Source organism: Aulonocara sp. 'chitande type north' Nkhata Bay, linkage group LG14, assembly GCF_057382095.1.
Source record: "Aulonocara sp. 'chitande type north' Nkhata Bay isolate Kocher_YH1m ecotype deep benthic linkage group LG14, A_spYH_male_GT1.1, whole genome shotgun sequence".
Lineage (NCBI taxonomy): Eukaryota > Metazoa > Chordata > Actinopteri > Cichliformes > Cichlidae > Aulonocara > Aulonocara sp. 'chitande type north' Nkhata Bay.
Genome location: NC_141357.1, coordinates 1,614,320 through 1,636,526, shown reverse-complemented (window position 1 = coordinate 1,636,526; position 22,207 = coordinate 1,614,320). Strand labels below are relative to the sequence as shown.

The 22,207-nt window shown below is 45.0% G+C and overlaps 1 protein-coding gene across 2 annotated transcripts in view; it reads right to left on the bottom strand.

Annotated features, from left to right (window-relative positions):
* Positions 1-2,028: 2,028 nt before the first annotated feature.
* sorl1 (sortilin-related receptor, L(DLR class) A repeats containing) overlaps positions 2,029-22,207 on the bottom strand; it is a 91,769-nt gene continuing 71,590 nt past the window's right edge. The window contains exons 26-48 of one of the 2 annotated variants that reach the window (XM_086260541.1): positions 21,527-21,652; positions 21,325-21,435; positions 21,036-21,167; positions 20,438-20,569; positions 19,084-19,218; positions 18,557-18,709; positions 18,086-18,253; positions 17,493-17,621; positions 17,195-17,321; positions 16,898-17,067; positions 16,146-16,261; positions 14,019-14,123; positions 13,872-13,938; positions 13,463-13,545; positions 13,285-13,375; positions 13,018-13,208; positions 12,045-12,164; positions 9,410-9,574; positions 7,554-7,728; positions 6,657-6,763; positions 6,291-6,480; positions 5,684-5,896; positions 2,029-5,140 (exon numbers count right to left, since the gene is read on the bottom strand). In XM_086260541.1, the coding sequence (XP_086116667.1) occupies positions 5,073-5,140; positions 5,684-5,896; positions 6,291-6,480; positions 6,657-6,763; positions 7,554-7,728; positions 9,410-9,574; positions 12,045-12,164; positions 13,018-13,208; positions 13,285-13,375; positions 13,463-13,545; positions 13,872-13,938; positions 14,019-14,123; positions 16,146-16,261; positions 16,898-17,067; positions 17,195-17,321; positions 17,493-17,621; positions 18,086-18,253; positions 18,557-18,709; positions 19,084-19,218; positions 20,438-20,569; positions 21,036-21,167; positions 21,325-21,435; positions 21,527-21,652 (3,074 nt within the window). In that variant the 3' untranslated portion in view covers positions 2,029-5,072. Of the gene's footprint in view, positions 5,141-5,683; positions 5,897-6,290; positions 6,481-6,656; positions 6,764-7,553; positions 7,729-9,409; positions 9,575-12,044; positions 12,165-13,017; positions 13,209-13,284; positions 13,376-13,462; positions 13,546-13,871; positions 13,939-14,018; positions 14,124-16,145; positions 16,262-16,897; positions 17,068-17,194; positions 17,322-17,492; positions 17,622-18,085; positions 18,257-18,556; positions 18,710-19,083; positions 19,219-20,437; positions 20,570-21,035; positions 21,168-21,324; positions 21,436-21,526; positions 21,653-22,207 lie in introns of both variants that reach the window. The other variant, XM_086260540.1, reaches the window with a different exon arrangement.

The following is a 22,207-nucleotide window of genomic DNA, read 5'->3' as shown; positions in this document are numbered from 1 at the left end:
GCCCCATTCTCTGATTGCTGCAAAGATGCTCAGGTAGGTGCTACGTGTCAAAGTATCATCCCCGAAGCATCACACTGCCTTCTACCCACAATGCTCCTGGTGCCAGGTGTTCCCCGGGTAAGCGACACATGCACGGTGACTAATCAGACCAGGCCACCTTCTCCCATTGCTCCATGGTCCAGTTCTGATGCTGATCATTGGTCATCATATTCTCTATATATGTTACACCTTGGTCGTATTATTGAAAACTACAAACTCTCTTATCATTGCTACGCAGATGACATCCAAATTTATTTTGAATTGAGTGAGGAAGAAACTTCCTCGATGCTTCGCTTCTTCGAGTGTATAAGTGAAGCTAAAGAGCAATTCCCGCATCCTTAATGACAAGAAAACGGGAATTATAATCTTTGACAGTCACACCCCTGGAGCCCATCCAACTGGTGTCCTCGGGCCCTTTGCTGATTATCTTTCCGATTCTGCGAGTAATTTGGGTGTTTACCTGGACGGCATGTGTCCTCTGTGATTAAATCTTGTTTCTATCAACTTTGTTTAATCTCTAAGGCCATGCCATACTTACCACGTGAGGATCTAGAAAAGCTTATCCATGCCTTTGTCACATCCAGGTTAGACTATTGCAACTTCCTATACACTGGGCTTCATTCTGCCCTTCTTCATAGATTGCAATTCACCCAACACGCAGCGGCTCGCCTTCTAACTGGTACTAGTAGGTTTGAGTCTATCACCCCAATTCTCACTGGCCTCCAATTAAATACTGCATTGATTTTAAAATCCTACTGCTTACTTATAAAACCATAACATCGCACCCAGCTACCTTATTGCTCTCCTTAGCGTGTATACTCCCAGTAGTATTTTCTCCAACTAAACTGATAAAACAGAAACTCTAATTATTGCTCCAGACCACATGGTCCCAGAAATTAGACAGCATATCAGCTTCTTAGACCCTTCTGTAAAATCAAGCCTTAGAAATCTCGGTGTCATGTCTGACAGCTCGATGTCGCTCGAGCAGCACTCTAAGCAGCTGTTTTTATCATTTACGGAATATTTCTAAACTCAGACTAATGGTATCAAAGCTTGAACTTGAGATGATTATTCATGCTTTTATTTCTTCTCGTTTAGACTATTGTAACGGCCTTTTTACTTGTTTTAACAAATCAGCCTTAAATCGTCTTCAGACTGTGCAGAAGGCTGCAGCACGTCTCTTAACAGGCACCAAGAGAAGATCGCATATCACTCCAGTCTTGGCCTGCCTTCACTGGTTGCCTGTAAATATTAGGTTTCATTTTAAAATTTTAGTTCTAACCTTTAGGGCCCTGCATGGTCAAGCTCCTCAATATTTATCTGACCTGCTGAAACCACATACATCTTCTCGGGCTTTAAGGTCATTAGATCAGAGACTGCTGGTGGTACCGCGCACTCGTTTTAAAACTCGTGGTGATCGGGCCTTTCAGACGGTGGCACCACGGCTGTGGGATTCTCTCCCACTGTCTCTTCGCTGCACGGACTCCATTGATTCTTTTAAGAAACAGCTGAAGACATTTTTATTTAGAAAAGCATTTGATTAATTTCTTCTTATGCTGTTTTTATTGTTTTATTGTTTTACATTGTTTTATTTACTGTTATATTGTTTTTATATTCCCATTTCCTGTGTTGTAAAGCACTTTGTGATTTTTATCTGTGAAAAGCGCTATATAAATAAATTTTACTTACTTACTTAGAACACTGAGATCTTCTGACCAATTGCTTTTGGTGCAACCTGGGTCACGGCTGAAAACCAGAGGTGACCGTGCCTTTGCTTCAGTCGCACCTAACCTCTGGAATAACCTCCCTCATGCTATTCGCACATCTGACTCGATCCAGACTGAAATCCCACCTTTTAGCTCAGCCTCCCCGGCCTCCTAGAGCAGGCCTTTTAAGTGTACTTTCTTGCCCTCCCCTTTCCTCTCTTTTGCTTATATTGTTTTATTGTTTTCATCGTTAAGTCGTGCTTGCTTATCTGCGTACTGTGCTTGTTTAATCAGTGCCTCCCACCTGCTAGCTTATCTGCCTTTGTACTTTACTATTGTTTTATTGGATTATGTGAAGCACTTTAGCTACCTCTGGTTTTAAATGTGCTATACAAATAAAGTTGTATTGTATTGTATCATTGGTGGTTTCGGTGGTGGGCAGCGGTCAGCACAGGCACCCTGACTGGTCTGCAGCAACCAAACTCTTTGAGCTACAGCACTACTGTCCTTATGCTTTCCCCTGCTTCTAATATCTACTGTGAGGACACCGTGCTCACTCGCTCCCTAACACATCCCACCCACTACAAGGCGCCACGATCAAGAGATAATCAGTGCTCCTCACTTCGCCTGTGAACATTTAAAATGCCTCACCAGTGAATACAGTCACACGTGCAGCGCAGCTGGAGAACATGATGTGTTTTAATAACAGTCCACAGGTTTGTTGCACTGAAAGAAACTCGGCCACAGTTTCATTTTCAGCAAGTTTATTTTTTTCTTTTTTGAAACAGCTCACAATGTTTTCAAAACATTTGACTTTCCTCGCAATCTCCAACACGAGCAAGCAAGACATTAACATCTTCCAACATGGTCAAAGTCGTCGCCGAATGACATTTGGAAGCAAACTATTTCACGAGAGTCCACTTTAAAAGAAGTGAGAAGCAATCGGGCACATAACAACCAATAAGAAGACTGTACATGAGTGAAACCGGACTAAAACACTAAGAGGCCGTCTCGCGGCGCAAAGGAGCAGTGATCTGACAAAATTAACCAAATGCCCTAACAGTGAATTACTCCTCAGCCTTGCATGCGGGTCAAGTGTGCGTGCGTGCGTGCGTGTGACTGTATGCATACGTGTGCACTTGTGTTCCACTGTACAAACAGTAAATTGGGGCGATCGTGGCTCAAGAGTTGGGAGTTCGCCTTGTAATTGGAAGGTTGCCGGTTCGAGCCCCGGCTTGGACAGACTCGGTCGTTGTGTCCTTGGGCAAGACACTTCACCCGTTGCCTACTGGTGGTGGTCAGAGGGCCCGGTGGCGCCAGTGTCCGGCAGCCTCGCCTCTGTCAGTGCGCCCCAGGGTGGCTGTGGCTACAGTGTAGCTGCCATCACCAGTGTGTGAATGTGTGTGTGAATGGTTGTGTAAAGCGCTTTGGGGTCCTTAGGGACTAGTAAAGCGCTATATAAATACAGGCCATTTACCATTTACCATAAATTACATAGAAACCTAACGTGTTCTAATAAGGCATTATGTGGCAAAACAGAGAAACCAGAGAACACCGAGTCCACAGAGCAAAAAACAGCATCGATGCCAGAAAATCTGTCGTTAAGGCCAAGAAACGGAACAAAGTGCCTCATGAACAGGACGCAGAGCTGCGTGAAATCAAGCTCGAGTCTTGAGGAAAAATGTCAGCACAGACACCGTTTGATGATCCGAGCCAGGGACGAGATGACGAAAGGAAACATCGGTTTGTCGCTCTGGGTCAGTGAATGGGAAGGTTTCAGAACAGCTGCAGTTTGCATGCAGAGACATAAAGGCTGTTTCCCACTGCAGGGGGGCGAAGAGCAGCGTGTGTGCACTGACTTCACAGGTGGGGACAGTAGCATAACGAGCTGGGACCATACATAATACATTCATGAAGACGTCTTTACGAACAAAATGAGTGAGGTCAACAAAAAAAAGAACACCATCGGCTCCACGGCAACACGCCGACGTCTGCTAACCGACTGCGGCACAGTCAGGCGAGGAGGGCGGGAGCACAATATTTAACGCATCCATATATACTTTCTGCCCCTGATGCAACGCCAGGCTGTCGGACGTGAAGCTCTGCAAACTTTCCCTGAATGGACTGTTTTATTTTCTCATGATAAAATCCACTATGACTGTGTGGGACCACCCACAGGGACACAGTTCTCTCTAAAAAGATGCCAAATGAACAATAAAACGACGAGATACAAAGTGAGCCCGACTCTCACTCACAGCAGTCTGTGCCCACGGCCGGCCCGGTACCTCTTCGGACTTTTCTGTAGGTATTCAGCAGACGGACGGCGCTGCCTCAGCCACGGCCGCGGTGATGGGCTGGTGTCTGCTCCGACACAGTTCCCTGAGAACCCCAAACACGCTTCCTTGAGCACTACAGCTATGGCAAAATGCTGCGGACAATAAATCGCGGTCCTGAACAACACAAACGAAACACAAAAGAACTCAATTTTACCAAACGACGTGGTGCAGCATCACAAGAAGAGGACATTTTAAAAGCCGATATTTACAAATTCATTCAGGTGATCTCGGCGATGCTAGCAGGATGGGAGGGTGTCAAAGCCAGGAATCGTCCAATCGCGTGCCGCCTCTACTGACATAACACGGTGCTGCTGGTGGAAAAGAAGAGTGTACCTACGTGATGCCACCAGTCACCTGTGTGCGTCCCGATCCGTCAACAGGACAAACAGGAACCACGATCCACAGTTAGCTCCTCTCACAGGGCACCAGCGTCACATCTACCGCCACAGGACAAACTGTACTCTTACCAAAATATGTTTAAACATTGTGTATACAGCGTAAGTCTATATGTTTGTGTGTTTAAATGTGTGTTTTTTGCATTCTATATTCCAGCCTCGGGATGCTTATTTTGGCTTTAAGCAATGGACGCCTCCTATGGACGGCGAGTTTGCGACAGGGTCACGCTTTCCCTGACGAGCTCCACAAACTCAAATCCTTCACAGTTTGCTCCAGCGTCCACCTTTTCCTCCCGCTCCTTTTTTGACCCCCGTATATATTTTTAACATTATAAAAAATAAGTTATTGCGCATCCAAAAAAAGTGCAATGTACATTTGAAAAATATTTCTCTCTCTTTACACATTTCCATTTTTTCTTGACGTTTTTCTGCTAATTGGGGTGGATTCCTACAGATGACTTTGGGGTGGTGGCGAGCTTCCGCCCGGTGGCTCTGCGCTCCATCGTGCCGCACTGCTGACGGAGAGCGAAGGGGACTAAAGGGTTGAAGGAGAGGAAAGAAGGGAACAGAGAGAAATGGGCGACGGGGACGCCACGCTATGCGATAACCATGGGAACGTCGTCTGAGAAGCCGCTGATCATGGGAGCATCTTCGTCGTCATCACCTGTTAACAAAGGGAAAATGCGTGTTTAGAAAGCTTCGTGGCTTCGTGGCTGTTGGAATCAATTTGTTCAAACGTCAACACGCCAGAGAGAAGTGGACCCGACTGCACGCTAGTACAGCAGCCATACGGCAATGCGCCCTGCTTTATTGGCTGTTTCACTTTAGAAGAAGTTCAGTATGGTGAACATCTGCAAGCAGCCAATGAGAAACTCACGTACTGAGGTAAGAATTCAAGTCAGAATTATGGTCATTTTTCACATTGGGCCACGTTTTTATTGCAGTCAGAGCAGGAAGCTAGGTCCAGCTTAGCAGCGTGTGAGCTAGCTATACCAGCTTCATAGGGTGGGGCAGGCTGACTCTTCTATTGCAACCATGCTGAACTGCTAGGGTCAAAGGTCATGCCAAACTGAACAGAAAGGTGAAACTTCGTGGCAGGTGATTAAAAACATGTATCCCTCCGCCAACCTAAAATGTAAACGACCTTTATAAAAAACCTCGTTTTCCAATTCGTGTCTCGTTTCTCGAATCGATAAGAAATAATTACCCAGTTCATCCCCGGAGGAGAAGATGGCCGAGCCGAGCCGAGAGTTGTAGTGGGAGTTGGCAAAGGCGGTAAAATTGTTCTGCAGCCGCCGGTGTCGGAGGTAGAGAACCACCAATCCGCCGCAAACAGCCAGCAGCAGCAGGAAGAGGACGGGAACCACCACGGCCGCTGTGTCGCCTGAGTGGGCCTCGCTGCGGGATGCATCGCTGGTCCCTGTGCAGGAGGGGAAAAAGCATTTACAGAAAAGAAATGAAGTGTTTGTAATCCCTGGAATACTGTTAGGTTTCTCTGGGCTGCATGAAGGCGCTGCTAACAGCCCAGGATTTAGGAGCCGTTATGCTCCTAAATGGCTCCTAATCAAACAACTTAAACTCACATTTGTGGATAACTTTAATTCATTTGAACCTTTTTTTGTAGTGATTTTTATTAAAAACAATGACAGCATCAAACTGAATTTAATGCTAAAAAGCGGGTGAGTGCCTCAAGCAGCTCGAGACTGTCAGATTCAGGGTTTCTTTTGATTCATTCTTTAATGACGCTACACGTGGAAAAGATGTGAATGGCAACAACACAGCTTTAATGTTCATCAGGTGAGTGTGGGCGGTACCTATGAGCTGGTTATAGAGCAGCACTGCAGGCTCCCCGCACAGCTGCCCGTTGAGCAGGCAGCGAGCCTGGACAGAGAACGTGTAGTTGTGTCCCACCAGCAGGCTGCTGATCCTGAAGAAGGTGTCTGTGGTGTTTCCCAGGGACGACGTCTTGTTGGTCACGCTGTCAAACACACGCACTTCGTACCCCTGTGAACAGCGCCCCCAGCAGGCAGAGGAGCACCACAGCAGCAGAAGAGCAGAGCATAAATCAACACTTGGAAAAGCTCATTCTGCTGTAAGAACAGTGGCACCTCTCACATTATTATCACTCACAGTCACTGACATTTGGTTTCAAAAGCAGTGGTTAGCTGTAGGTATCTCACCCTGCTCTCATTGAAGCCCTTCTCTCGGACAGCCAGGCTCTTCCAGAAGAGATATATGTGATCCTTCTCCGTCAAAAATTTCAGGGCTTCAGGCGCCGCAAGAGGAACTACGAGCACAGGAAACGCAGAGTTTATGAAAAGTAAGCACAGGGGAGTAGAATCTGCTCTGCACGAAGCGACATAAGACATCATATTTAGGGATGCGTGCAATCAGTCAGCCAGATGATTAAATGAGTTCATCTAGTTGGTAAAAGAATATTTAGATTTGAAACATGCACAACGCCGGCTGCTGCAGCTCTCTGTGTGTGTGACGGGAGAAAAAGAACAGACACTGTGTCAAAGTGATCACAGTACTGAGATTACTGTGATCACTACTCCTTATTTAAAAAACAACAGCAACAAGCTATCAGTCAAATTCAGCTATAAATGTGTTTAATGTAGAGTTCTTTCTTTATTGCTAATGTTTTTATTTTTAATGAAACTAAACGTATTCAAAAGGAACAATTAGACATCTATTTACAGTTGAATCACATCTGCATTACTATTTCAGGCCAGTCAACGTGTTTCTGTCTGATTTCAAACAGGCCTTTGAACAGTCAGTGTTAACTAGAGCCGATATGCACTTCTGTAACAGTAACAGTTTCCATCCAAACAGAAGCTTTGGTCATTTACAAATCACAGGCTAAAAACATCAGTGAGGTTACAGTTTGTAAGTGTGTGTTTCTGGTTTGTTTGTGATGTACTCCATTTATACTCCACGATGCTCACATGGCTGTTGGCAGTCACAGCTCAGTCACACTAGAGCAAGAATATGAGGACAACCTCCTTGGATTAGGACAAGTTGGCGGTTGATCAGTGACTGAAGAGTTTGTGAGTTTTGAAGTCACACAGTTATACCTGTGCTGAGGGTGAAGCTGGCCTCCTTGCTCATGTTTCGCAGGCGCACAGAGATGCTGTATCGCCCTCCAGGCTCCAGGCCTTTCAGCACGTATTCCACTGTGTTGTTCTGGGTGGTCAGCTTGTAGTCCCGCTCCACCTTACGAATCACATCCCGCATGTGTATTGCATATGTCTAAAGAAACAAGACGGGAATCCAAGATCAGGTGGATGTTAAAAGCTGTGACGTATCAGGTAATAATATATTTGCGAGGTCATTCTTTTTTATCGGCTGAGTTACAGGATTGTGTTTCATACACGTTTGAACACAGCTGGAGCATCTGCTACAGCACTAACTCACTGCCGTGTTAAGTGTTGTTCAGGATACGTGAATGGTCACCATCGACATCTTACACTGTTATCTCTGCTCAAGTATGAGTATTATTAGAATGACAACATGGATGAGACAAAGGAACAAATACTGCCATAAACATGTTCTGTAGCTAATTTACAGCTAGCTAGCAGCACTCCAAAAAGTTGATTCTGTTCACCTGGATGAAACGTTTAGTGGGACAAACGTTTCGTCACTCATCCAAGTGACTTCTTCAGACTCAGCTGACCGCAGGTTTCCTCAGTCTTATTCAATTCAATTCAATGTTATTTATATAGCGCCAAATCACAACAAAAGTCGCCTCAAGGCGCTTCGTACATACAGAGAAAAACCCAACAATCACATGACCCCCTATGAGCAGCACTTTGGCGACAGTGGGAAGGAAAAACTCCCTTTTAACAGGAAGAAACCTCCAGCAGAACCAGGCTCAGGGAGGGGCGGGGCCATCTGCTGTGATTGGTTGGGGTGAGAGAAAGAAACAGGATAAAGACATGCTGTGGAAGAGAGACAGTCTCAGCTGACTGCAGGTTTCAATCTTATAAACAGGACATTTGCATAATGACTGAAACCAGCCCACTGAAGGAACAATGGGCTGGGAGGTCAGTTCCTTAATCTTAATTATGCAAATTCTCATGACCATTGATCAACAACCACTGACCAAAACCCACTGATCAAAGTCAGCTGAGACTGAAGAAGTCACCTGGATGAGTGATGAAACGTTTCTCCCACAAAACGCTACGTCCAGATGAACAGAATCAACTTTTGGAGATTTACTGTCCTGGATGATTGAGCATGCATCAAGACCTAGCTAGCAGCAGTTTACTGTAATTGTAGAAACAAAGGCCAGTTATAGCTAATATTATACATTCATATGTTGTAGTATTGTCTTAAATCAGTACAGTTTGACATGAAAAATAAGTCCATGTCATGAACCAAGTAATTTGGCAGCTAATGTGGTCTGTCTCCTAAGCTAGCCGCTCAGGATTTTCCTAGCAATACAGCTAGCTAGCTGTAGCTTAGCTTCACTGGCTCTGCTTATGTTCTAACATCAGCTGATTAAGTAATTTTTAAAAAGAGCAGATATGACACCAGATCAACCTTGGATGATCGTATGAATTAGCTGGCTTTACTCACCCAGGAAAACTTTTGCTACAATACGTTAGCAGGCATAATCACTAAAACCTATATGAACTGAGTGCCCTACTGATTTCAGGGTCCCTCACTGACACTGAATCTGACCAATGTGCTTCACAGAAACGTCCCCCACATGCTGAGACAGGACAAAAAGCCAGCTGTGGTCACACTGTTTGGTTAAAATAACAATCCTTCCAGAGCCGCGCTGTAAAATACATGTTAATACAAGGAAAACGCTACCTACTATCTCTTCAACTGTAAATATGAACAAGTTAAAAGGTGTGAAATGAGTCCTTTATATTCCCCATGTTCTGATCGTTTGACATCATCACAATAAGAGACGGGAGTGTACCAAAGGTTTGCTCGGGCTGTCATAGGGGGGCTGCCACTTGAGCGTAGCCTGAGTTTTGTCGACTCGCACACGGTGGAGGTTCCTGGGCGGCAGCTTTTCATTGGGAATCATTTTCACCACAGCGTAGTCGGAGGGAGGACCCAGGAAGGGAGCAACAACCCGCACCTGAACAGAGAACACACAGATCATGGCTAGTGACCGAGTCATGTTACCCATACACAATATGGCCAAAAGAGACACAGCCAGTTGTGAATGCTGGAGTGCTCTGTAAAATGTAAATAAAAGCAGAATGTGGCGGTCTGCAAATCGCTTAATCCCATTTTTCTTCATATTAGAAGACATCAAGAAAATATCAAATGTTTAAAGTGAGAAAATATGAATTCATTTTCAAAAAGCTGGGATGTGGCCCTGATGGATTCTTCTACCATGAAGCCATGCTGGTAAACGCCTTCCATGAAAAAGGCTTTGGGAGCAGATGTTACTCTAACACTTGTATACTTCTCTGACCCTCTCACCTGTGATGGTGACCTCTCACCACCATCATAGATGCAGTGCTGAATACGACGTGCAAGTATCTGGATGTGCAGTGTAAAAAGTTCATTTACAGAACGGTTCGAATAACAGAAATGACTAGTTTCAGCAAATACACGTGAATGAAACTGTGTAATAAATACGATCATTTTTAAAGTGTTTCATTCTGATTTTCAGTTTGGGTTTCTCCTCCTCTATGAATCAGCGCAGATGTCTCTCACTGTTTAAATTTTCAGGGACAACATAAATGAGCTTTAAGGGGAAGCAGGCCTTACGGGGTTGAAAGCTCGTTTCGGTGGAGGATAACCTGAGGGGCTGTACCAAGGCCCGGATCATTCTGCATTCAGGGTCGGTGACTCTGAATGTTCACGTCCATGCTTCGTAATAAGTCTAACGTGTGCTGGAACATATTCCCCTTCACACTGGGAACGGCAGCCTACGCTGCAGTCACTCAGCAGGCTGGCTCCGTGATTCTGGCGTGCCTGCTTTCAACCCTCGTTATTATTCCAGTTTAGTCTGAAAACTGTGTTTGCATTTTAATTTATTCTTCACTACTAAGCTTAGATCACCTGCTCGCGTCGCCACCGTCAAGCACAAACATGACAGCACAGCTGTGGAGACGATCGCAGCTGCATTTGCACCTGCGCTCGTTAAACTTAACGCTGAATAATTTCCACTCCTGCGCTTTTTGTGTTTTCAGGTGGGAGATTTCGCCCTTCCCTTTACTCTCACATGTCACACTAACTAGTTCTTCTGGAAGTGATCTGGCTTCGTGCCACGAGCAAACTTTCTCAGAGCAACAGCACGGAGCGGCGCCGTGTTCAGAATAGAGATGGACCGATGTGATATTAAGTATCGGTATTGGGCCGATACTGACCTAAATTACTGGATCGAATATCGGAGAGAAATAAAAAAAATGTAATCGATCCATTAAATATCAAAAAAAGCACCTCACAAAACTTGCGGCATGGCGTAACTCTGCTCATAACGTTAGCACGTCGGAGCAGTGTGGTCACGTGATAGAGAGGCTGTGGCGTACAAGACCTGTCGGCGGTCTGGTTGAGCATTTGTAGCCTCGCTACCAACCCGGCATTTCATCTCCGAGAAAGTTATCCCAGAGAGAAGAAAGCAAGTGTGTAAGTCCATCTCTGAATGTTTGTAAAGCATTCCTGCGTTAAGCTTAACAACAGATATATGGAGCGACTGCCTCTTCTTGCTGCTACTTCAATCATGAAACTGATCAATGATCAGCTGATCGTCTCTCTTGTTTGTTTTTGGCCCACTTTGCACCAGAAAGAGGAAACCAGCGGCTGAACAACAGCAGCACGTTTAAGCTTGATCAGCTGTTGGTAGAATTTATTTATTATTACTTTCTACTCCAGGATCTTTTTCTACAGCTGACGCTGGTAACTGTGCAGGGGCGGATCTAGCAAAGTTTAGCCAGGGGGGTCGATAGGGCATGAACAGGGAAAAGGGGGCACAAAGACATACTTTTCTTTCTTATTCTCATTTAAAATGTCTAGCTTTTAATAATTATCTGAATCTTACACCCAAAGTTTTAATCTGATGTAAAAAGTATAGAAGTCCATTACTGTATATAGTAACTGTTAAGTCTAATATACCCTAGTAATCGATTAAGCATCATGAGGTGGGGGGTGGTTCCCTATTTTTTTTTTGATGGGAGTTTTAGAGCCCTATTGATTAGGTTGCTTACTCTTTAAAATACCAGAATAGGGAGGATGGTGCAGGTTTAAGTTTATTAGATTGATCAGTTTTGCTGAGCTATGAAATATTTTGTTGTATTTTTTGCATACAGGTATAACAGAATAGCTTTAGTGTTGTTGTTTATTTAAACTTGAGTATCAACTTATACAAAATGCAGCAAGATATTAAAAAACTGTTTTATTGATTAAAAAACACTATATCGGATTCATATCGGTATCGGCCGATATCCAAATTTATAATATCGGTATCGGACATAAAAAAGTGGTATCGTGCCATCTCTAGTTCAGAAACGGCAGGTACTCAAACACGTGAAACACACGTGTGAGATTCTGGAATGTTCCTTTAGAGAGGCGTGTTTAAGAACGGAGGAAAGACTCACCAGGAAGAGAAACTGCTCATCGCTGTCTACGGTCACTGTGAGGCCGACAGAGGGTGTGCGCACCTGACGAGGACTGAGGTAGAAGTCCAGGAAGGAGGTGGCATAAAACACACCGTACACCTGCGCGCACACAGACACACACAGACACACACAGTTTCAATGGTCAATACGTATGTTCAACAGAATGTGAAATAACAAATGTAGGAGGATCTGGTTGGATCTGAATGATGTCCTCAGGATCCTTTGTTCATTAATGTGGTTCCATGCACATGCAGCGTGTGTGCAGTAATGCATGAGTGCAGGTCACTGCCTGCCACACTCAGTCTCCTCATCGACTGTCACCATGACACACTACTACACACCATGGTATGTTTTTAACATATTTTTGAGCACCTATGATATAATATGATATAAGCTTAGTGTTAAAGGATGTGTTATGGTTGCGATATCAGCCAACACTCCACATCATGACTGAGTGTCGTCATCTTAATGTTAAAGAAAACATCATAAACCCAGACTCTGTTCTGGATCCTGGCACTCAGATTTCAGCTTGGATGCATCAGCCTCTCTCTCAGTTACAAAGCCAACTCCACAAACATGGGATGTGGTGTAAATATAAATACATGAGAAAATGTACCATTAAAAAGGGTCGTGTTTACTGCTGTGCACCAACCTGTCTGCTGTTACAGAGGAACTCAGCTGCTGGACTTTTACCAGAGCAATGTTGTCCCGTGTCTGCTTTAGGATTGTAGCTGCTCAGTCCAGTTCATATCACATGTTTTCAGTCGGTGGACGGTTACGCCGTCGGTTAATCAGACTCCATTCCCATTATATTTAACTTTTAGCTCCACACTTTTCCAGAATTGTATTTAAAATCTTTTTAACTGCTGGATTTCTCTGATAAAGTCAAAGATGAAACAACAGGCTGCACACTCTTACGTCATTTTCTATGATATTGTTTGTGTGAGTTTACCTGAGCAGGCGATCCACTGACGGTCCAGCTGCACTCCACAGCTGTCTGGTTGACAGCCTTGGCCTTCAGGAGGGGCCGCTCTGGCTGCTGGCCTTTGGTCTGCTGATGTGTCAGCGCGGTGGGGCTGTCTCCGACGCTGGTGTGAGCCCACACAGCCACCTCATACACCGTCCCTGCTGTCAGGTTTGTAGCTGGAAACAGACAGCACACGTCAACACCCACACTGCCAGACAAATGCACGCGTGACAACAACAGTCTGATCGGTACCTTTGAGGACCCCTGATGTGAGCGTGTAGTTTCTGTTCTCCTTCACGTGTGTGTCAAACTGCCAGGACAGGATCACAGTGTACTGTTCCACCTGAAAGAAACAAACAGGGCCATCAGAGGCGTTCGCACAAACGGGAACCAAAAAACACAAGAAGAAAACCTGAGGAGAAGCTCTTACTTTGTACTCAGAGTTTAATGTAAAGGACAGGCTCATGGAGTCGTTGGTGATGCTGTCGAGGTTCACAGAGGGAGGAGGCAGGGCTGCAACACAGGAAGGAGTCAAAGGTTTCCCTGGTTTCACACAGCTGATGACGAGACATTTATAGGACCGGCCGTACGACGTACCTGCCCCACTGTTCATTATTTGGGCGCGATCGGTTGAGGAAGTGATTCTGAAAATATTTACTGCTATTTAAAGTTATTATTTATAATATGTGTTCATTTCTGACAGGCCTCCAACACACTTGTGTTCTTACTGAAGGAGCTAGCACACACAAAAAAGCCTCCACCTGAAATGTTTCCTAAATACCAGTAGATGGCAGCGGGGAGCAGCTTTTCAAACTGCAGCGAGCCTGAGACCAGCGTACCTTTCTTAGGGGTGATGGATTTCACCTCGGACCAGTTTCCCACACCTCGACTGGTCACCGCAGCCACCTGGGGAAACATCAGCGGTTACACACGCTGCACGTGACGCTAACACAGCGGATGTTTGTGAAGCGGTGCAGGCGTCTTACCCTGAAATTGTACTGCGTTTCTGGACGCAGCTCGTACACCTTAGTCGTCTCTGATTTGGATCTCGCCGACGTCCAGTCAGCGCTTTGAAACACGCTGTACTCAACCTGTCGACAAACACAAATAAAAGGATGTTTAGCCACAAAAACCCACGACTAGTGAATGTGGAGCCTTTAATGAGCCGAGTCATCTCCTGGCCCAGAGGTGGGTCGTTTTAATAAAAGAAGCTGGGTTGCACCAATAAGCTGAACCGCTACAGGTACAAGCAGATGCTACAGTCACTCAATGAATATGTAAAAACATCAACACTGCATCTGTTTGATCAACAATCTCAAAAACTATTTGTCAAGAGATTTATTTCAAAGACACTTCTTCAGCTGAGAGTCTAAGAGGAGAAAACACACAAACAGACGCTGCAGTTTTAACTTGCAGAGCGCTCACATCAGAGTGGGCCCTGTGAAATGCACGCTCTGTTCTTGCACTTGTCTTTATTTATACACGAGAAAAATGAATACATTTGACGTGAGCATGTGTGTGTGTGTGTGTGTGTGTGTGTGTGTGTGTGTGTGTATGTGATTGTGTGTGTGTGTGTGTATGTGATTGTGTGTGTGTGTGTGTGTATGTGATTGTGTGTGTGTGTGCGTGTGCGTGTGTGCGTGTGTGTATGTGATTGTGTGTGTGTGTGTGTGTGTGCGTGTGTGTGTGTGTGTGTGTGCGTGTGTGTGTGTGTGTGTGTGTGTGTGTGTGTGTGTGTGTGTGTGTGTGTGTGCGAGGTCAGAACTGCCTGTTTGACTTCTTACTATCGCTGTGGGAAGATTCAGATTCAAATATCAGAGCACGTTTCATAAAGAACAATCAGTCCAGAACAATTGAAAGTACGATCAGTTCTAAGCTAGGAAATGATCATCATGCAGCATTCTATCACAAGTAAACTTATATCATAAAAAGCTTATACTGACTAAATAATATTCTATTGACACTATTGTAAACAAAATGTGCAAATTTAAGACTTTTAACGTTTTGTCTGTAGTGTAATTACTTTGTCTACACTTTTCACTTCTTTTCTTATTGTTCAGTGAGAGAAACTTAAACACGTGCATTAAAGTCAAGTGAATCCCCTCACTGAGAGATCGGCATCATGTTTCCTCACATATGAAGCTAATGAGCTACAGAGAGTCAGCGTCTTCTGAGCGTGTCTCCTGATCAAAGTCCAGCAGTGACACTAACTCCAAGTCTTTTGTGAGCAAATCAAAAGGGTAACAAACTCTGTTGCTCTGACAACGTTTGTTAGTTTAGTTACACCATCGTGCTGAGATTTTAGCAGGGACACCTGCTGCTGTAACACAAACAGAACACACCTGTGTGGTTTCTGCATTTCAGTCACTTTATAAGCACCTGCTTCTCTGTCAGATGTGGAGATACATCAGTTGTAACACCTGCCAGTTTACAGCCTTTCTTACCTTCACGAATATATCCCTCCCTCTTAAAGTCTGTCTCATTCTGCCTCCTCTGTAATCCCAAACTGTCCCACATACAAGGACAATGATCTGGGTTGTATCGTGGACTTCACAGATCTAGGTTTGTTTTTCAACTAAAGCTCCAGATTTCCTCCAACGTCCTTGATGATTCTTAGTTTACACATTCTCAAAGTGAACTAAACACTCTTCCATGAATTCTCCAAAACGACTTGTTGCTTCTGCAGCTTTGCTAGCAAAGGTTCAGACGCCCGTTCCTGCGTGTTTAGCTTCATAGAGGCTTCTGAACTTCTAAGCCTTAAACTCTCCACTAACCAATCACACAGCTTCGCTTCAGTAAACAAACACTTTGGACTTGGAAAACTCACATCTGTGAAAAACTTCAGTTCCAGAGTGTTTATAGTGAACCTGCGTTCACATGCACACCTTGAACTGTCTGATGATGAGTTTATCAGAGTGTGTTTGCTGCCTGAGACGAGACACACTGACGAGGCGGGGCGAGGCCTGCGGCCGCTCGGGTCCGTTTTGATTTCTAGACTCGTATTTTGAACTCTCCGTGTTTGTGCTTTACCTGCCGGGCTGTTGAAGCCATCATCATCATCATCATCATCATCATACTGTGTAAAAACCACAGTTGCTTAGAAAGCGACTTACAATGTACTCCCTGATGAGGCCGTTGCTCTTGTCGGGGGGACTCCAGGAAACCACCACTGTCCCATCCACACCATTATTATCACAGGACAGCTGCAGATTCCTGGGAGGGTCAGGCACTAAACCACACACACACACACACACACACACACACACACACACACACACACACACACACACACACACACACACACACACGCACACTGGATGAACTCCATTAACACCAATATTCATAAAACTGAACATCACACATATTTAAGAAATTTTGTAAATGGGAGTTTAGCCCAGACAGTCTAGCCCGTCTCTGAGGGGCAACCGCTGGACCACAGTCTCCACCACAGGGTGGACATATGGGGGCAGCAAGAGATCTGCACCATAGTTATGGGGACGGTGATGGAGAGCTAACACGAGCAGGCAAACAGCACCAAAAGCAGAGGGTGAGGGACAGAAGCATCTGGAGGCAACAGCACTCCACAGGTTTAACCACAACTTCAAATTCAAACTTCGACACAGAGCTGACCCTCTCCTGGGTGAGCACTGCTGTGAAGGAAAGGAGGTGCTGGGTTTCTAGCACAAGGCTTTATGCAGGTTCTGCGTTATGCAGAATTGCATGCTTATGCATGACTTTTGCTAGCATTGCATCTGAGAGACCAGGAGTGTACCAGAGAGCGCAAACACATCCAGGTTTAAGTTAAAATGAGCAGAAGTCAGAGCTGCTGTTGGAACCTGGTGTAGGGTGATCACGTGATACTCACATCCCTCTGGTGTCCGGACTGTGATCACCTCATTGGTCTTGTGCAGTTTGCTGAGACACTGAGTGAGCACCTTCACCTGGTACGTGGTGTCGGGCTTCAGCACGGTCAGTTTGTAGCTGGTCTTGTTGCTGTGGGTATCCATAGGGGTCCACGGCAATGTGCCCACAGGCCTTAACACAAACACGAGTTCACAGGTCACACTGGCTCTTTAATACAAACCCTGTTACCAGCTATAGTGGAGTGTAACACAGCTGGCTGACAGCAGCGTGACTCCGGGATTACTGAGCAGCTTCTTACCTGTAGTAGATGAGGAAGGAGCAAGAGTCCTGGGGAAGGTTTTTAGGCCGGGTCCAGGTCAGAGTGATGCCACCCAAGAAATCTGGTGTCCACTGGAGGTTCTGGACTTTATAGGCCAACGTGTCCGCTGCCAGAGAGAGAAGCAAAGTAGATTCTGATGTCTGAATATTTCGACATTAACATAAGCTGCAATAGTCGACAACCGGCAGCAGCTGGCAGCATTGCACTGGACAAGCAGGCAGATAGTTTCTGTCATTTTAAATAAAGCAAACTAAGAATGAGGTTAGAGTGGACCTACCGGTGCAGCCATCTTCATCACTGTGGTCGGAGCAGTCCAGGAAGCCATCGCACTTCTCACTGTCCAGCACACAGGCTTCACCATCAGAACAGCGAGTCCCATTAACACAGGACAGAGGACCGTGGGTGGCTGCAGACACACAGAGGCTTTAGATGAAATGCTTGCTCACTGCATAGCCTGCATGGAAGCATGATGTTCATGACATGAAATATGAACACCTGAGATTATTATCACAGCAGAGCTTAAAAGTGCCATTACACAAAACTTTAGTTCCAACTTCCTGTTTTATCAAATGATCAAATATGGTTCAGCTCAACACGGAGATTGTCCCATGGTGCATTTGCAGGAGGAAGTATTGAAACGAAACTTCTGTACTCCCCAGAGAGGATTACGCCACGGAAAAGCCCAACAGAGCGTCTGACAGGCTTGAACTCGTGAGCGAGGCTTTGGGTGAAAACTCGGCGTAATCCTGCTAAAAATCCTTTCGATTGTCTTCATTTAAAACGCCGTCTGTTATATGATTGGTCCTCCGTGGTCCGAGTTCTGTGTGTTTGTGAGACAGTATTTTGCAAATGCATCGTACAGATACTCACGGCAGTGTGCTTCATCAGAGCCATCCTGACAGTGGGCGTGTCCATCACAGCGCTGCCAGTCGGGGATGCAGCGGGCGGGGCGCTGACACTGGAACTGACTCCGGCTGCAGCGATCGGGCGAATGAGGGTTCTCAGTGGGTACCAAGGCAGGAGTCACAGAGCCATTAACTGCTGTCAGGAAAATGAGAAGCAAACAATGTTACTCAGCATTATTTCCTGTTATATGAAGTGTGGACACACATCTCTAACCGTGGATGCTCATTATTGAGGTTACAATAACTCAAATAAGCAAAAAGTCCAGGCTTCAGACAGTTTTGTGTATTTTCAGTTCGTGGATGTGTGGATGGGCTGGGTTAAGTTATGTGGACTATTTCAGGAAGATGTTCATTCAGTTTGGCCAAAAGCTGTAAAATATAAACTATTATGTCTTCTGCAAGAAAACTTGAGCCAATCAGCAGCGAGAATCAGTACCTGTCGGACATCCAAACTCGTCGCTGCCGTCAGGGCAGTCAGCATAGCCGTCGCACACCCAGGTGTTGCTGATGCAAGCCCCTGAGCCACAGTGGAAGCGGTTGGGCGCACACGTGGAGGGGCCGGGGGCCACAGTGTGAGGATCTGAACCACCTGCAGTGATAAGACGCATAAACTGGTTCATTCAAGAAGCAAATTTGAAACCCCGATTTACTCAGATAGAAACCAAATACTAGAAAACAACATAAAATAGGTGTCCATGCTAATAATCAGACAGGATGGAGGTGTGGCTCTTCTCTTGGACCTCCTCAGCCTCCCAAAAACATACATGGGAAACCTAAAGGCAGGAGATTGGCAGGAACAGCCCCTACAGCAAAGAGCAGTGGCAACAGATAAAGATCCTTATACACATTTTACTCATGTTTATGTTCACTGCTGCCATCTAGTTTTGTTAAATCGGGGCGGTGAGCTGCTCGAACTCTGAGGTTTCTGATGGAGCTCGACTGCCAGAACTAACGATGTCGTACCTGAACATATGTATTCATCAGACCAGTCCCCACAGTCATTCTCCAGGTCACACTTCCACCACGTGGGGATACAACGCCCATTTTTGCACTCATACTGGAAATACTTGGAGCAGCCTGGGACCTCGGTCGGAGCAGCTGCAACGAGCAGAGAAACAGTCAGCCTCGGATTTTGCTGAGTAATCATAAATGTACTTGGTCTTTGTGGGGAAACGAAAAGTTTGCAGGAGTACAAATTAGGGATGCAACGATACCAATTTTTTTCAAACCAATACGATACCGATACTTGGATCTGACTACTCACAGAGTACAAAAACCGATACTTTTAACCACACACACACATAAAATTTTATCTCTGCTGATAAAAAATAAAATCTTAATAAAATGACCACAAAAATAAAATTTCACATAAAAAATAAGCACTTCTGTTAAATTATTGCGGGGTGTGCACATTGTAATTCAACAAAATATCACTGAACTATTGGCACTGTCTCCAGCTTTCAGAATAATAAATAAACACTTCTGTTTGGAATAAAATAAATACAAATTAGGTTTCAGAATAAAATAAACTGTTAAATTATTGCAGAGTGTCCATATTGTAAACAAGCAAGCAAAAATAACGAAAGTATTTGGCATTGACGAACAAACCCCTCATCAGTCCACCGTGCCGTTAAACCAAGGACTGACATCGCGCACACACTGCTGTCTTTACCTCTTCAGAAAGTTTTGGCACCATTATCTCCCTGATGTGTGGGCGGCTGGGAATTTCATATCGCGGCTCGAGTACACTGAGAAGACGGTGCGATCCTATGTTTTCCACGACCGGCATTGGCTGGTCATCCAGAGCAATAAAATGAGTCAGAGCCTGTGTTATTTTAACTGCCTGTGGATTTTCTCTTGACATTTTTCGTTGCTTTTCCAAAACCTGAGTTAAAATTGGCTGTTCCGGTCCACACTGCTGACATTTTGTTTAGCCTAGCTACAGCAGCCTCCAGTTTCTCTTTTTTATCTGGAGCCGCCAGTCTCACTCGCCTAACCCTGTGCCTTAGCACGACATGTCCCCCTAGTGGCCAATCTAAAAAATTACAACAGAAATGACCAGCCACCCTCTGACTAATGAAATAAGTTGGTATCGGTTCATGGTATCGGTTAACTTTTATGAGTATGAGTACACACACATTTTACAGTATCGGCCCCGATACCCGATACCAGTATCGGTATCGGTGCATGCCTAGTACAAATATAACTTCTATATTCAGTGTGTGCAATCAGTGCATTTGTTCCACATGATTCGATAGTAAACATTATGTGTGTGTGGGGGGGTCTGGGCATTTCTCCATAAGCTTTTCATCCTCACCACAGTTGGCTTCGTCGGAATAATCCCCACAGTCATCCATGCCGTCGCACTTCCACTCCAGACTCACACACACTCCGTTGGCACATTGGAAGGTATAGATGTCACACACTTTGCTGAATTCAGACGGTGCGGCTGAAAGAAAACACACAAGGAATCTACTTTCCACCCAGTCCAGCACAAGCTCTTATTTTCTTTGGATCCATGTAACCCATCTGTACTATTCATCTGCATTTATTGTATTTGGTTACAAAAAGCCAGCCTTCTATGTCATCATAATAATGACACGTCAGAAACAAGGAAATACCTGGAAAAGTTGGGAGTGCGACAATCAAAGCAATGATTAAAGAGCCTGATGCAAAACCTAACTGGAGGGATAAACAGATCCAAACACAAAGCACAAATCTAACGATCCACTGTTCAGGTGCACGGGTGAGTGGAAAACAAACTCAGCCTCCTCTTTTCTCCTTGTTTGGGACGATGATCATACGACACCTCTGCTTTATAAACTGGCCTGGTCAGGTGTTACAGGGTAACGGGTGGTCACAGGAGGGCTGCTGCAAACATGCTAAGTATCACAGTGGAGATGATTGGCGCTCACCACATTGTGCATACTCGGCATCCTCATCAGAGCCATCTTCACAGTGTTTGATCCCATCACACACCAGAGACTGAAACAGGCACTGGGCTCGGTTCTGACATACAAACTCCATGTAGCGAGTGCACAGGGGATCTGTGGGTGACACAAGCGAAGAAAACACAATGACTTTCACAACAAATCAGACATGAGATCAGCAGAGCAGTCAGATGATTATATTCTCTCTCACAGTTACGATTGCATGTGAGGGTCTGACTGCTAAAGTGTCTCCTAAACTAACGGGATCACTCACCACAGTTGTTCTCATCGGCGCCGTCTGGACACTCCTTGATGCCATTGCAGTGCGCGGAGGCTGGCAGGCAGGTGTGATTGGAGCACAAGAAGCCTTTACACTGAGTTCCCTCTAATAACAAATATCAATAAAGTATTACTGCTAACAGGAAATCTCTGCTTGCTTTGCAGGGGTGAAACATCAGGGTCTTGTGTGAGCTTACCACAGTGTTGGGGATCTTCGTCCGAGTCATCCTGACAGTCATCATCACCGTCACACTTCCAGCGCTGAGGTATACAGTGACCTGTGTTACACTGGAAACTGCTGGGCTCACAGGTATGGTGGCCCACTGAGGACACAAAGAGTTTTAATGAGTGGAGTTTAAAAATGTATGACAGATTTAAACGTTGTTAATGTGAAGTTTTCACAGCTACACACACTTTGTTACTGGCACTACTGATTATGCATTTATGTATGTCAATGTTTGGCACATGTTGATATATGTATTTATATGGGTGAATAAGCTATATAGTAAATATATTTTCACCCAGCACTTTGTAAATGTCTATATTTAGCTAAAGTTGAAACCAAACATCAGAATGGGGAAGAAACGTGATTCAAGTGACTCTGCAGCTGGCATGGCTGGTTGGTCTGAGTGTTTCTGAAACTGCTGATCTACTGGGATTTGACCACAATACTATGTCAATGGTTTACTGAGAACGGTGAAAATAGTAAAAAACAAGGGAAAATATCCAGTCGGCAGCATTTTCACTGTGTGAACATGTGCTGTTGATCCTAAAGGTCACAGGGTAACGGCTAACAGGAAGGAAACAGTAACTCAAATAACCAGTCAGTACAACCAAAATATGCAGAAGAGCATCTCTTTCTGGAACAAATTTCCCAC